This window comes from Equus caballus, chromosome 7, assembly GCF_041296265.1.
Source record: "Equus caballus isolate H_3958 breed thoroughbred chromosome 7, TB-T2T, whole genome shotgun sequence".
Lineage (NCBI taxonomy): Eukaryota > Metazoa > Chordata > Mammalia > Perissodactyla > Equidae > Equus > Equus caballus.
This window is the reverse complement of record NC_091690.1, coordinates 99,940,001-99,954,463: the sequence shown is the minus strand read 5'-3', so window position 1 is coordinate 99,954,463 and position 14,463 is coordinate 99,940,001. Positions and strand designations below refer to the sequence as shown.

At 45.2% G+C, this 14,463-nt stretch overlaps 1 protein-coding gene and 1 long non-coding RNA gene across 6 annotated transcripts in view; one reads left to right on the top strand and one right to left on the bottom strand.

Annotated features, from left to right (window-relative positions):
* Positions 1-696: 696 nt before the first annotated feature.
* The window catches only part of ELP4 (elongator acetyltransferase complex subunit 4), a 234,730-nt gene continuing 220,963 nt past the window's right edge, over positions 697-14,463 (bottom strand). For 4 of the 5 annotated variants that reach the window (XM_023646567.2, XM_023646565.2, XM_070274965.1 and 1 more), the window contains one exon: positions 697-1,454. In XM_023646567.2, the coding sequence (XP_023502335.1) occupies positions 1,323-1,454 (132 nt within the window). In that variant the 3' untranslated portion in view covers positions 697-1,322. Of the gene's footprint in view, positions 1,455-3,094; positions 3,174-14,463 lie in introns of those variants that run through there. The other variant, XM_070274970.1, reaches the window with a different exon arrangement.
* Positions 4,087-12,889, top strand: LOC138925236 (uncharacterized). The gene is made up of 3 exons (XR_011441186.1): positions 4,087-4,209; positions 4,944-5,108; positions 12,615-12,889. It is a non-coding gene; the product is annotated as an uncharacterized lncRNA (long non-coding RNA).

Sequence of the window (14,463 nt, the reverse complement as noted above, 5' to 3'; positions counted from 1 at the left end):
CATTGATTCAATTATTCGAATTCTGAATAAAAGCTGTATACAGTATGTGTTTATGCTACAGTGGGTTTTTTTTTAAGTGACTGACATTCATCACGTTGGTTAGACAGTTTTAAAAACCTAGTCTTTGTTTTCTACAATGTTGTCAAGAACAAATAAAGTATAATTTGTGGTATATTAAAAGCAAAGTACTTAAAAATGCTAGTTATAACTGCTTCAAAATATTCTAACATACTTGAAAATGTATTTTGGAAATTCAACTTCTAACAAATGTTAAACAGCCTTTTAAAAATTGAGACTCTACTTAAATATGCAACTTTTTGACTTTTGCTTTTTGTCAAAAGCTTTGAGAATATGGAACTATGATTCAAAAACCTTATGTTTTATCTGAAAACTGGTTCAGTATGCTATATACCCCAAAGACTCGTTTGTATGGTTAGAAACATAGCAGCAATGCTCATAGACACAAAGGGCTCACCTGGTGCCATGGCAATCTGAGGGAGCTTCAGATTTCTGCTTTGCCTCAGCCCTACGTTCTGGAAGATCTCTCACCAAGCTTCAGTGCATTTTCCTCAGTATCCTGGCCTCAGTGCAGCTGTCAGTTTGCATTTCAATCCTGAATTACATCTGTGGACACTTTCACAGTGCTGCCTTCAGTTGTTCAGGGTTACTAAACAGAAGACCATCAACTTCTTTTGCTTTGCTTTCCATCTTTCAAGTTCTTTATTAACTACTAGTTATCGGACTAATTATCTTTAATGGAGTCTTAATCCCAAAATATTATTTTGTCTTCATCAATTTAATAACAGGTTGCATAAATGCAAATTCATTTTATTATACAGGCTTCATACATTAGCAAATTTTTCACTTTTTAAAAAACTTTAGCATTTTTGGTGGCAAGTGACTTTTTCAGAAATAAAGAGAAAATAAGTTTTTCAGAAAATACAGTTTTGAATTTCAGAATGTTTTCTGAACATTCTGAAACATGCACTTTACCATGAACGAGGTGCCTTAATACATGTACACTAATGGCCACTGTAAGGCATTTGAATTTTTGACATTTTATTTGCTTTTATTTAAAAATAAAATCACCTATTTTCTGTAGATATAGCATAAAACAAAATTTTAAATGAAAGTGCTTCTGCTGTACTGATTCTGTATAAAAAGTTGGTTAAAAAAATGAACAACGGTGGCCTCATTTTGCAATCCTAACTGTTTTTTCAAGGACTGAAGGGTCAAATCATTAAGAAAAATATTTACATAGCTATTAGCAATCGTAATTAGAGTGTCATACAATTCTGCACGCGGCAACTAAGGGGGGGCCACTAGAAGTCCAGGTGCTTCTTGCCTCCGGCCGTCACGCCACAGCCGGGGCCCAGCAGCTTGGTGGGTTCTGCCAGATCCTGTTTGCCTGAGCGGCTCACGGTGTCTGACAAGTCTGGAGGCAAATGCAGTCGCTATGGCAGAAGATTTCAGGAGAAGGAAAGAAAGAAGAAAAAAATAATTAATTTTGCTCTTGCGAGCACACTTCAGAATACAATATTATGCTCTGTTGATCAGCATTTAGTCTTGCATATAAAATTCCTGCTAAAACAGTTTTCAGGCTGAAGCCTGATGGAACCTCATCCTGTTCCTACTGGATTTCACAAAGATGGCCGTTCCATCGACTGGGCCAGGAGGCTCAGTGCAACATGTCCAGAGTCCAAACCTAAACGTGTTAAGGTTTTTCTGATTTAGGTAGAAATGAAAACATGTAAATGCACAAATAAAAGCAAAATTAAAAAAAAAATCACATGATAATGGCAGAGTTGTTTTTCAGCTTTGTTTTGTTTTGGCCAGGATTCCAAATGCTATTTTTCAATTGAATATAGCTTTTCAGCAATTATGGATTCCCACAAATGCTTATTTCCCTTTATCCGTTAAGTTGACCTGAAGATTCTATTTCAAGGCAATACTTGCTCTAGCAACCTACACTTTTCATAGAAATATTGACACAATGAAAAAAATGGTACCAGTCAAAGGGTCAATACTTTTCACATGCTCAGATAAGTCAGCTGTAACCTCTGTTACAGGTCTTGGTAAGTTTGTTACTATGCACAATGTTGGGTCATGTTTTCAAAAGTATAATGTAGCTTGGAACATCTCCCCATCCTAACTGTCTTTCTGCAGATACAGGCTGATTTAAGCAGACTCAGAGTGACTGACCATAATTACAGAACAGTTACTGTAATTAGCGAGAAATATGGATGTTTCAAAAGAACCCTTTTGGTTTTCAAAAGGATCTCTACTAAATTCCTTTAACTGTCAGTGCTCTCAGCCCACATGATCTGTTTCACAAAAATCCAAACCCAAAGGACCCCGTCTGTTGTGTGAGGCGCAGAGTGTGTGGAGGCGAAAGGTGAGACAGACAGGAGGGGCCGTGCACTGACAACTGGCCACAGCCTGCAGAGGTGAAGCGACCTGGAGGCAGCCTCCGGGAAACCCTCCATTTGGAAAACTCCCTCCAATATGAAGAAAAATGAAGATGAAAAAGGGTAGAGCCATTTCTTTTTTTCTGGTCAAAATATTGTGATCCACAAACATATGTTTTGGCTAGTTTCTTTCCAGATAAAAGGCTTGTTTATTGTCATGTAAACACAAGCTTTGTGGAGAAGATCAAAATATTTTAAAACATTAAAAATAATTTATGAAAATATTCTTTCTTGATTTCAGTTTGCCTGTACTTACTCTTTAATGCAAATGCATCTAGGATGAAAGACACTATTATACAGATATATGACCAACAAAGATGTCAGAAGGGTCAAGAGGAGCCGTAAGTCCACATAGTAATGTTCATACGGTATCGTTCACTTGCATCCGTAGCACCCAGCCTGTCACATAGTAAGTAATTAAATGTCTATTTCTTGAATGATATAAAAAACAAATAAACACAACTTTGTTTCTTTGATTTAAATAATTCCTTCATTTCTTCATACCCTGCTTTGTTCCAGAAAGGATTTCAGGCAAAAAAAAAAGTGAGAGGCTCAGGAATCCTAAAGACACGCAGGGCTCTGGAGCATGAGGGTGTGAGTTTCTCTGCAGTGTTGGCTTACCAGTGCTGGGTGAGGAGGCAGGCAGGAAAGAGACATTTAATCACGTCTGAGTTTCAGCGTTTCTCTAAGATCCTGTCGTTATTTCTAATAAGCAAAAGAAAGATGACCAGGCTACATGCAGTTATCTGAAACTTAACATTCACCATAAAAGGCATGTGTGTGCAGACCTCTGGTCGGGACCTCACAAAGATGAATCAGATGGTGACCAGGCTGTTTAGGAAATCAACTGGAGTCAACAAATATTTGGAGTCTACTGGAAGCAAGGCGTTCTGAAAGGCGGTGGGAAGAGAGCGGCCTCCCCACCGGGCGAGTCCTTCGCTCCAGTGAGAGGAAGAAGGCAGGCACAGGGTCCCTCATGGGAGCCCTCCAGGGTCCCTCTGCAGCACAGGTGGGGACAAAGCAGAAATGGGAGGGGAGGGAGCAGGACGGAGCCTCCCGAGTCAGGCTGGGGGTTAAACAACGAGCCTGATGCTGACATGCGCGCTCAACAGTAGAACTGACTCATCTTTACGAGGCATTTGGTTGAAGGGTCATCCTGCTCTGATAATCTACGTGAGGAAGGTATAGTTTATTCAGAACCAGCAGGATACAATTATTTCAGGAGCTTATCTATTTGCTAAAAATTTCTCTTCCTCTGCTTCTCTAGGCAATGAGAGTGAGCCAGTTGGCTGAAAGCCCTCACAGCAAAAGCAGCTAAATGTGGTGTGTGACATGCTTGGAAATCTTTCAGGTTGAACGGCTTTGAAGAAAACTCAAATATCATTTGTGTGTAACTTCTGAGCACAAAAATTTTGGGTGACGTGATTAAATGCTTCTAACCAAATGCTACATTGTGTAGCATATTTGCATCCTCGTGTCTTCTGAGAAAGCCCAGGGATGGCTCCTGCAAAGCTATGAAGCCACGTGTGACTGTGCCTGCATCGGTGCGTCGTTACTTGAATGAGCTCACGGCGCAGTCCACATTCTCAAGCAGTGGGTTTTGTCTTCCTCCTCCCCAGCCTCCCCCCGTGCACCGCGTCAGTGCGCCGTGAAGCAGCGAGGAACAAGGAGACTAGGTTCCAGGCCTGCCGGGTGTGTCCGGGACTTTCCCCGAGAGGCTTCCAGACTTACACGCTGAAATGTAAGTGTTCAGAGGCTACTGGACCCAGATCTGTCTTTCGAGAAATGTGCTGGAGACACCTGGCTTTGCACGGTGACCTGCTTTAGACCAAGGCCGCAAGGCTGTGAGGGTGTATAAACTCTTAGACTGTGAGGTTTCACCGAGTAATGGTTTAAATAAAAATCAGACTATAAAAAATCATACTATTTTCAACCTTACAAACCAAATCAAGGCATTCATCTTACTCATTTTTATGCCTGGGGTTCTGAGGCAAGGCCCAAAGCACATCTTACATCTTGAGCTGAAATGTTTCCACCTGATCTTCTTTCCCAGGTTCTGCGCAGAAGGGTTTGTGCTGGTGATGTAGGCGACGTGTATCTGGCTGGCTGCCTGCTCATTTTTTCCATTAATGCCTTGTCTCAAATGCTGATGTCCATGTAGGCACAGGGACCAGGGAAAGGCGTGACAAGCCCCACGTTCCCCCGAGGCAGCAATTGATCCCACTGGATTAATGGGTCCCTTCTCTCTAGTGCTACAACGTGGGAACAGCGAGGCTGGCAAACACTCCGGCAGATCAGGGAGCTGCTGCCAAATGGCCCCCTAGGCTCAGCGAGCCCTGGTCACATGGAGCGGCTGTGGCAGAGGAGCCTGGCTCTGACGCAGGATGCCACGGAGCCAGACTTTGAGACTCTCCCTCTCTGCTACCTCTGTCCTCTGCTTGGCTGAGCCACTGTCTATGTTTTGTTCTCCTTGAGGTGCAACTAAACTGACCCAAGATACACAGGACTGGATTTCTCAGCTCTGTTGCCTCCTCCTATGTCCTTTGCTCTCAGCCTGCCCGGCTGGTGCTCAGCACTGTTCCCAGACAGAAGGAGCAAGATAAGGAATCTAGATTATACTGAGTTTGAGACAGATTACAGGTAAATACCCATTAAAATAAGTTCAATCAATTTATATTTTTCATATTTTGCCAGGACCAAACCACCAGGTACTGTTTGTTTTCTGAAAACAACTGATGTCATACATTTTACCCTTGAGCAGATGAAGAGATTTATTTTAATCCTTTTTAAATTTCTGACATTTCACACCTTGTATTTATAATCACAGAAAGACGTATTAATATTTCAAAATGCTTCCTAATAGATTTTTTCTCTTTTCTTTAAAACATAGCCAACTTAAATTAAAACTTATAAAGAGCTTAGAACACACCTTGGTCCCTTAACAGAGGCAGCCAGGGACAGTCTGACTCCCCATCACTGATTCTCAGGTTTGTGCTCTCAGCTGGAGGGAAGAAGGGGCCCAGGAGGCCAGACCTGGAAGTTGGACACACCCTTCCACTCAGGTCCACAACTCAGATGTGCTGCCCCTGGTTGGGAGGGAGGCGGGGAAATGTTTGAAGATGTGTGAGGATATGTAACAAATCTATCACTGTGGGAGAAGGAGCCAATGGATATTGGGAGCCAACCAGCCATCAGCTACTGTTCTGAGAAAGGCTGGGGCTAAAGAAGGGCATCCAGAAGCTCTCACTAGTGTGTGAGCTGCAGCCCCTGCCTGGGCTCCACTCTTAAGTTTCTGATCAGGAAACACAGCGGACACCCTGCCAGCCGGGAGAGCACAGGTGAAAGGAGTGTTCAGAGTCTCTCTCGCTCTCTGTGTAAAGAGAGGACACAGCCCTCTCCCTCATGCACAGACCGACTTCCTTCCAGGGGCACCAGGGGAGGACCGAGGGCAGGAGGCGGACGGAGCGGGCCTTCCCCAAAACGCCACCCATTGCAACATTTCTTCACAAGATTTCAGAGTGTTGTTTCACCTTGTAAAAAAAGCTATTAAATAATTATTGTATTTTTACATTGTTAACATTTATATTATTCCATAATCATTACATTATTACAATATAATGTTACATTGTAATTTTCCTACATCTGGTTAAAATTTTGGAATGTGGAAGATGCATTTGCCTAATTTTGGTGAATTTTGTGTTACTCTCACATATAAATAGTCCAGTGGGAACAATGCCAGAAACAAATTTTTGCTGTTTTTGGATCGGTAAGTGTACATTTTGTAGTGGCTGAATATTTCTGGAAAAAATTCTGCCAAACATGGTCAGCTTTTGGGTTTTAGCTTTTGTTTGTTTAAGATCCAATCCATTCTCAAGGTTTAAGATTAAAATTGTTTTATCGAATGTCATAATCATACTATATCCTTTGAACTGAAAAAAATTCATTTGGTTCTTCCTGATTGATCTGAAAATTAGACAAAATTTCAGAGTTGGAACACTGCACATTGGCTGCCCATTGAAAAATGCTCCGGTGTGCAATTATTTTGACCGTCAATTATAATTGACAGTATTGTCTTGCCTCCAAACTCACCTCTCTGAAAGCAGATTGTGAAGAACTCACTTGTCTAAACAGAAGTGTGATTTGTGAAAAGGCATGTGTCTGTGGCAGAAATTGCTAGCTTACTCCCAATATCTATTCTCTTCCTTCCTTTGCAGTGCATAAAAGAATCTTTGAATATTAGCAGGGCACGTGGCCTCCCAGAGCAAAGGTCACATGTCCCAGCTTCCCTTTGCCAATGGATGAGGCGAGTGACTATGTTCTGGTCACTTTGTCTGGAGTGGAAGTGCTGTGGCTAAGCTCAGGGTCAGATCCTTGGGGGGGTTGGGGGGGCTTCTGCTCCGCCTCTCCTTAGTGCCGATATGCCGCTATTCCTCTCAGCAAGAGGGGCCCCCCCCACCCCCTCCTGGGTGGCGAAGGGGGTGTGCCATCCAGAACATGTACCCTTGTTTATGGGACACCCTCTGTGGACTGTGAACCTCAGCACTCCTGTCCAAGTGGCCACAAAGCCTGCACAGGTCCCTTGGCCAGGTTCGTCCTCTAAGTGTGGACTGTGTTGTCAGTGTGCACACCCTGGGGCCCCAGGAGTCACCAAGGGCTGTGCAGGCGGGGTGTCCCCCAGCTGTGCACACGGCCTGCTGGCTGTGGGAAGGAGGCAGGAGGAGGCCGGCAGCCTGATTCTCCTTGCATCTCCATGTTCTCAAGTGGGGCCCTGATCCTAAATTTAAACTTGGCTTTCCAGGAAGACGAGTTTGTGAAGGAAGGAAGATCAAGCATTTTCGATGGTTTGCTGGCTTGATCCTTTTAAGGATTTATGCATAGAATAATGTGGCCCTTCATTTGCATTCTTGCTCCAGGCTCCACACCTGCCAGGGACAAGCCTGACTTCCCTCTTCCCACTTGCTGAAATGTGGGTTTGGGGTCGGTGCTGAAGCGGCCGTCGCAGACCATCAAGTGGAAGCTCTGGGTTGAGGAGGGCAGAGCACAGTGACAGAATTAGTCTCGGTCTCCTGACACCATCTGGCCACCAAAGGAGCCCTGGGTCACCAAACTGGGCTTTTCTGTGAGAGATAGATGAACTTCTGTGTTATTTAAGTCACTGTATTTTTGAATCTCTGTAGTAACAGTCTAACCTCTATCTTGTTTATAGAGAATTTGTTACCTGAAAATGGAGCATTCAAGTTCTCTGATCTAAATACACATTGGCTGAGTGGTCAAAGGCAGGCAGGGAGGTCAGACCGCAGAGGGGAAGAAAGTGACCCCTGTTTGCCTGTGACGATGGGAACGGCAAACCTCACGCGGCATGATCAATGGCTTCAGGCGAGATGCTGGAGAAATTCAGAACATTGGCGTGTTAGCTGCTTCTTGCCACGTTCAGTAAAGTTCTTTATAAAAGAGAAATGAACTTAGGCCCGAGTGACAGAGTTTGCAGGAAGAGACAGCAGGGCCACAGCTCCTCGGACGAGGCGCCCTGCCTGCAGCCACAGTCTACACCGACCAACGGCTTGGCAGGTGCACGGTTTCCACTGTTGTGCATGGAGGCAGGTGCTCCCCAGCGGTCTGCGCCCCTAGGCCTTGATAAAATGTTCCCGTGAGAGGCTGGCCAGAAACAAGAGCCCACCAGAGACCAAAGTCAGATTAAGGGTGCTGTCTTCCCTCTCAAGTCGATTATTTTAGATGGCTTCAAGCTGGTTACCAATAAGATGAAGGAGAGGGAAATGGGTAGAACAGAGGCCAGAAAACAAGACTCCAGTCTTAGAATGTAACAGTCGTGTGGGCAAGCATGCATTCCGATCCCTGGTGGCGGGCCCTCGGGAGCGGGGGTGGGGAGTGGGGTGGGGGTGGGGCAGGACGCTGGGAGGCGTGAGATTTTGAGAAGTGGAGAGGGGCAGGCGTGGTGGGTCTTCCCGAAGCTTCCACTGGGCAATTGGCAGCACTCCTGCGTCTGCGTCCTGACTAGCTCACAGGAGTTGAGGGCAGCTGCAGAAGCGGGGCCGGCCCAGAGCTTCAGCGTGCAGTTACTGCTTCATGGGGTCCAGCGCGGTGGCAGCGGAACTTACCGACCTGCGATGACAGGCCCCAGGGTGTGCACGCCTGGTTAACGGCTGGGGGCCGCCTGATTCCTCGCCTTCCTGACTGGTAGAGGCAGCAGCTCTCCTGGAAGCCAGCTTGGGGGCAACGTCCTCCAGCCCTTGTGATTATTTCATTAGCCCCCGAGCTTCTGGTATGAGTTTTCTGATTGCACAAAATAATTAGATGTGATCCGTTTCACATTCTGAATCCCAGAACTATGTCCAGACAACTCTTCAGCTGCGATTACTTGCATGTGGAACCAAATGGAAGCAAACAGCATGGGAACCTTCTAAAGTCTTGAGGGGATTGTATTGCCAAAGAAACCACAAGCCTGGTCAAAGTCTAGGATTATACCACCCTCAGAGTAACCTTCGGTCCCCAAAGCTGATCTATCAACAAGCGGGCTGTGAAAACCAGGCAGCCTCCACAGGGCATACTCTCCAAGGGTGACCTCGTGCAGCCATCAAGGAGTGACTTCCCAAAGGGGCACAGAGGAACATGGAGAGGGAGCTCCTTCCAGAGAGCAGACTGGGGCTACGAACTGGGCTGACATTCTCTCCTGCCAGGGCGGAGAATTTTTGAAGTTTCTAGCCAGTAGGATCCCCACTTGCCCCCGAAGAAGGGTGTGTGGGAAGAAGGCTGTGCATGGATATCTGGGTTCCAAAGGGTTGTGGGCATGACAGAGACTGACACTTGTTGCCCAACATCTCCTCCCGCCCCTCCTTCAGTTGAAGGACCCTTGAGCACACGGCATCCTGAAAGAGACTTCACTTCCACACCTCCCTCTCAGCTAGCTGGGGAGCAAGTGACCAAGTCTGAAAGTTCGAGTGGAACTGGTGCTGCACTTGAGGACAGCCAAGTGGAGTCTGAACCCAGGCAGCCTGGCTTCCAAGTCCACATTCTTACCCACAGTCTACGCGCCCGGCTTCTCTAAGTACCAGAGATAAAACAGTGAACAGCACAGGGGGAGCCCTGCTTTCAAAGAACCTGAATTCCAGAGGGACACGCACGCGACTCAGGGGAAACAGCTGGCGTCCGGGAGAGCAAACGCGGCGAGGACGACTCAGACAGCGAGCGGTGCGCTCAAGGACTAAAAGGTAGTTTCATGAATTTTTATGAAAACACGATACTGGCTGGTGGCACTATATTAATTGCTAAAGGCCTTTCTGGAGAGTCCATTTGAGTTAAGATCTAAATTTTGAGAAGGGACCTATGAAGACCTGGAAAAAGAAGTTTCCGTGCAAAGGGAATAAAATGCAAAAGCCTGAAGGTGGGAATAAGCTTGGCAAATTTGAAGGACAGAAAAAGTCAGTTTTTCCGGAGCAGTCAACATACAGGGGAGTGGCATGGCCTTGAGGAGTTTGCTCTGAAGGCGGGTAACAGACGTGGGGGTGCGAAGCTACGGTAAGCGGCTTGGATTCAATTCTCAGAGCTACGGGGAGCAAGGGAGCGACGTGCACTGATTTCTGTCAATACCAGGGCCATCTCACCTGTGTGCTTACAGAACCACTGACGGACATTTTCAATAACAGAAAACAAGAATTGTTGCAAACGTATATTCTATTACAGACAGAATTTTCTAAAAGGTGGGGTACACAGACTGTTCTAGATCCTGCTTGCTTCTGAGTGAGGAAAACCGTTCCAGCCACTAAGTGACCCACAGTACTCGCTCCTGCTGCCCTCCTCCTGTGGGGAGTGGTGCTTCTCAATCTCAGGCCTGCCCAGCAGAAGATTCCAGGGGCTGGGCCTGCGTGCAATGTCCCTGGGGTAGAAGCTGCGGCAGTACTGTGGGGCTGGGGTGCGGGGGGCGCTGGTTTGCTGAGTTTAATCCTCTTAAAGTGTGAGTCAGAACCTTTAACAAACCAGTGCGCTTCAGTCCCAAGGTTCCTGAACTTTCAGACATTTAAGATGTGTAGGAGTCATGTTATTTTCCTCCCTTACGTCAGACATCGACAGAGAACAAACCAGATTATTCCTAGAGCACTTTCCTTAAAATGGTTTTACTTTCTACACAAACTAATGGCACCATCTTTTTCTTTTCTTTTGGTTTCTCCTCTGTTCTTTTGCAGATATTCTTCTCAAGAATGTTCTAGCGTTAGCAGGCCTGAACAAACATACCATTCAGGCAACAGTGGGAATACTGTGAGGTCAACTGCTACCTAGACTTGAACAGTAGAAACGCTGAGACAGACGCCTTCCCCAAGCCCCCTCAGCCTTTTCTCTGGGCTGCAAGAATGGGATGGGAAGCCACACATGGCCACCACCACCCTGCGACCCTGACTGTGCGCCCTTGCCTGAATAAGGCTCCTCGCACCTCCCTAACCCTCCCTCCTGCTCGTCCTCCCCGAGTTACTTGGCAGGACTTCCCTCTCTGGCGCCCTGTTGCCTGGTCTCCAGTGCCGCTAACCCCAGGCGCGTGTGGCCCTGGAACACACAATGCAGGCAGGAGCAGATCAGCCCCAGAGTGTGTGGAATTTGAATTAAGCCCCAGCAGGGCCAGGCTGAGAGAGGCTTGAGACCCAGGGCCTGTGCTGCTGCGGCAGCAAAGGGAAGGAGGCCGAGACCTTCCTGCGGACAGACTTGGTCGACTCTTCACGCCCACCTTGTCCAGGAAGCCTCCTTCCACCTGAGACAAGCAGGGAATCATTTTAGGAGTAATATTTTGGGTACCGCCGCTCAAGTGGCTTAGGAATAGTAAGATATTTTAGGAACAGATAGTGCTCTTAGAAATGAATATTGATCTTACAAAAAGAAACTTCTTTTAGAAATAAATTCAAAGTGCTAATTACATACAAATTCCTTTTTATCCCTTTTTTCTTTTAAGGCGTATGGAAAGTACTCTGGATGGGGCAAAGGCACGCTGTCTTTGTTTCTGTTGACTAGAACTCAAACTCATGTTTGCTCCTTACTATAGCGTGAAATGTCCCACTCAGTAAACTCTTAGCAGATAAATATGTTTGCGAACTCAAGGCTGATCCCTAAATCCTAGAGCTTTTTACAACTACAGTAGATCCACCACTCAACTCAGGAACTGGCCGAGGTCTGACTGATACATAACTAATGGAACAGACACATTCTAAGATGTGAAAGGGCAGGAACTAGCGAATTTTGAAATCAGATGACTGCTTGAGTTATCATATTAATGTCAGTTCACCAAATAACTTTTAAAACTGGCAGCTTTTGACGAACACTCCTCTTGGAAACGTGGCAATCACAGATTTTTGTACACAAGTATAGCACATATCTATGAACATAATACTGATTGACTTTGGCTGTCCATGAAGGAGTCCTGAGAGCATAATGGCCAATGTGTCTGCCTGCATAATGCCGGACAGCGCATGCAGAACACCACCCCGAAGCCCCGAGACGGGTGTGCAGTGCTCGGAGGAAACGGCAACGCTGCGTCTCCAACCACTCTTCAGTTACTTGGAGGCCCTCAGATTTGAGGGTCTGCTAGTTCCTGGTATGAAGAAAGAATTTTTAATGGGGCCAAATGTAGGTGTTTACAAGGGGCAATTGTTGTTTCTTATTAGGAGCTGCCTTATGTTCAATAGTTGTATTTACTTTGTCAGGCCGGCCAGCATTAGAAATCCCCATTGCTAGGCAGCCGCCAGCGCCTGCGAAGTATTCCTGGGCATTCAGCACTGAAGCATGTGCTGCCCAAAGCCAGGTTCGCGGCAGTGTGCTCTCTGGTCCTCCCTGCCCGCCCCCACCCGAGCAGGCCTCTGTGACAGGAAATCCTGGGCGCTCTGGGCCGAAACATATTTACATGACTGAAACACGACAATCAACGCGTTTGTAAAGCTGGAGGGGAGGTAACTTTAATGGTCTTTGAAGCAGGCCGATTTCCTGGAGCTTTCAGTCTCACTTCAATCTGTTCTGCATGCGTGAACAAGTTCTTCTTCACTATAGGTATCTGACAAAGTCTACCTGGTGTGAACGTGAGTGAAAGGAAAATAACACAAAACTTAACTTTATGTTTTCTCTTTGCCAAACTGTTCCCACTTCTTCCCCCAGGTCCAGGTGCATCGAGGGCCGCGCTGTTATTTTTGACACGCTGTGTTAGCTTTCAGACAAGGCAGTTAGGTAGTACGTTTTTGGTTTGAAGGAATGAAATGTGGCTTTCTCTACACTGACTGCATAAAAACTTTCCACAATAAATGGAAGCATCCATCACGGCAGGGAGCTCCTTACTCTCCACGGGCAGATAAAAGGCCAGTCTCCCAGGTGGTGTCCATGCCACCTGCTCCAAACGTCAGTGAACACCTCGGTGGCATCAGTAACATTGCCTGGTAAGTGTTACCGTATGTCTGTGTGTGCTCGCCTGTTTACACATATAAATAGAAATGTATAACATGGCAATGCTGTCATGAATATTTTAAAATCCTTTAAGTCTATAGATTAATTAATTGCTGAAATCTTGGTAAAATTTAGAAAAACATCTTTCATATCAGAGCCCTCTGAAATGAAATGAAAAGAAAACTTCCATTTTCCTTTTGATTTTGGAAAGATGCTAACCCTGGAAACCCACCTCAGTTCTCACCTAAAAGCTTATGGCAAATTCACAAACTACACTGGTTTCCAACAGTCACCGGGTACGTCTGTCTGCCCCTCCACGGGCCTCTCTCCTCGCCCACTTCAAAGGGAGCTTGGAGAACAGCCTGGGCAGAGCAGAGCCCTCTCAACGTGCCTCAGGACAGCAATGGGGCAGCACCAGCCGAGCGCGCTGGCTGGGGGACAAGATTAGAGACGAAGACACAGCTCCAAAGATAACTCTGTGCTCAAGTGACTTCACAGATAAGAACTAAGAGAGAATCCATTTAGTCTCAGATAGAACATCTCTCCATGAATAATGGGAAATACAGTTAAAGGAAATGAAGTAAATAAAGCAAGGAAAAAATACCAATGATCAGAAAAGAGCAGACTGTTTGTGAGTATACAGACAAATGACCACCCTACTGCCAGGGGTTGGTTGGTTGGTTGGTTGGTTTGTTTATTGGGCTTAATCAAAATGCATGTTTCTAGGGAAATGTTAACAAGAGCTAAGTTTAATTTCCACATGGATAATTTAGAAGTAATTTCTCATAGAGATTATTTTCTATCCTTTAAAAACTCATTTGCTTTTACATGTGGAGCATTTTCCCCCACCGCTTAACTTTATCACTGAGCTAAATCTTTCTACAAGGAGGCCTAAGAGACCCTCAGAATGCAGAAGAACCAACAGCTTGATGTACCAAATTGGCTGAATCCCGTCTCAGGCTTTCATCTGTAAGGAAGAGTTACTCTGGTTCAAGGAGAAACTCTAAGTTTGCTGTCATGAAAGCCAGGGCCTGCAGGCAGGCTGTGGGAATCTTCCTTTTGCTGTTGGGAAATGATGCTACAAAGTGAAATAATGGAGGGAAGTGATTTTGTCATTGTTATGTAGGGTTAATTCTCTAAGCTTTAAAGATTTAAGTTAAATGAAATATACATATTTGTACTTTTCTATTCGATTCCCTTCATATTATAAATACACAAAAATTTCTTGAGGCATTGGAAGCAAAGGAAAGCATGATTTGTGGAAAAGGACCATCAGATGGTTTCTAAAGTTCAATACTGATAAGTTTCATAATTTAGCAAATGATGATGGAAAAGATGGAGTTTTTCCTTTAAAAATATATCAAGTAGTGGTATTTTTTCTTCTGTCTTTCATTCTATCTTATGTCCTAAAGGGATATTAGTTGCTCTAAAATCAGTTGAAGCAAATACATAAAATAATTACCCAATTAAGTATTTGTAAATTACAGAATATATTACAAGCACACAACAGTTCTGTTTCTAAATGAAAAATTGTAACAAGTGTCTTCAAGTTATGATTATATATTTA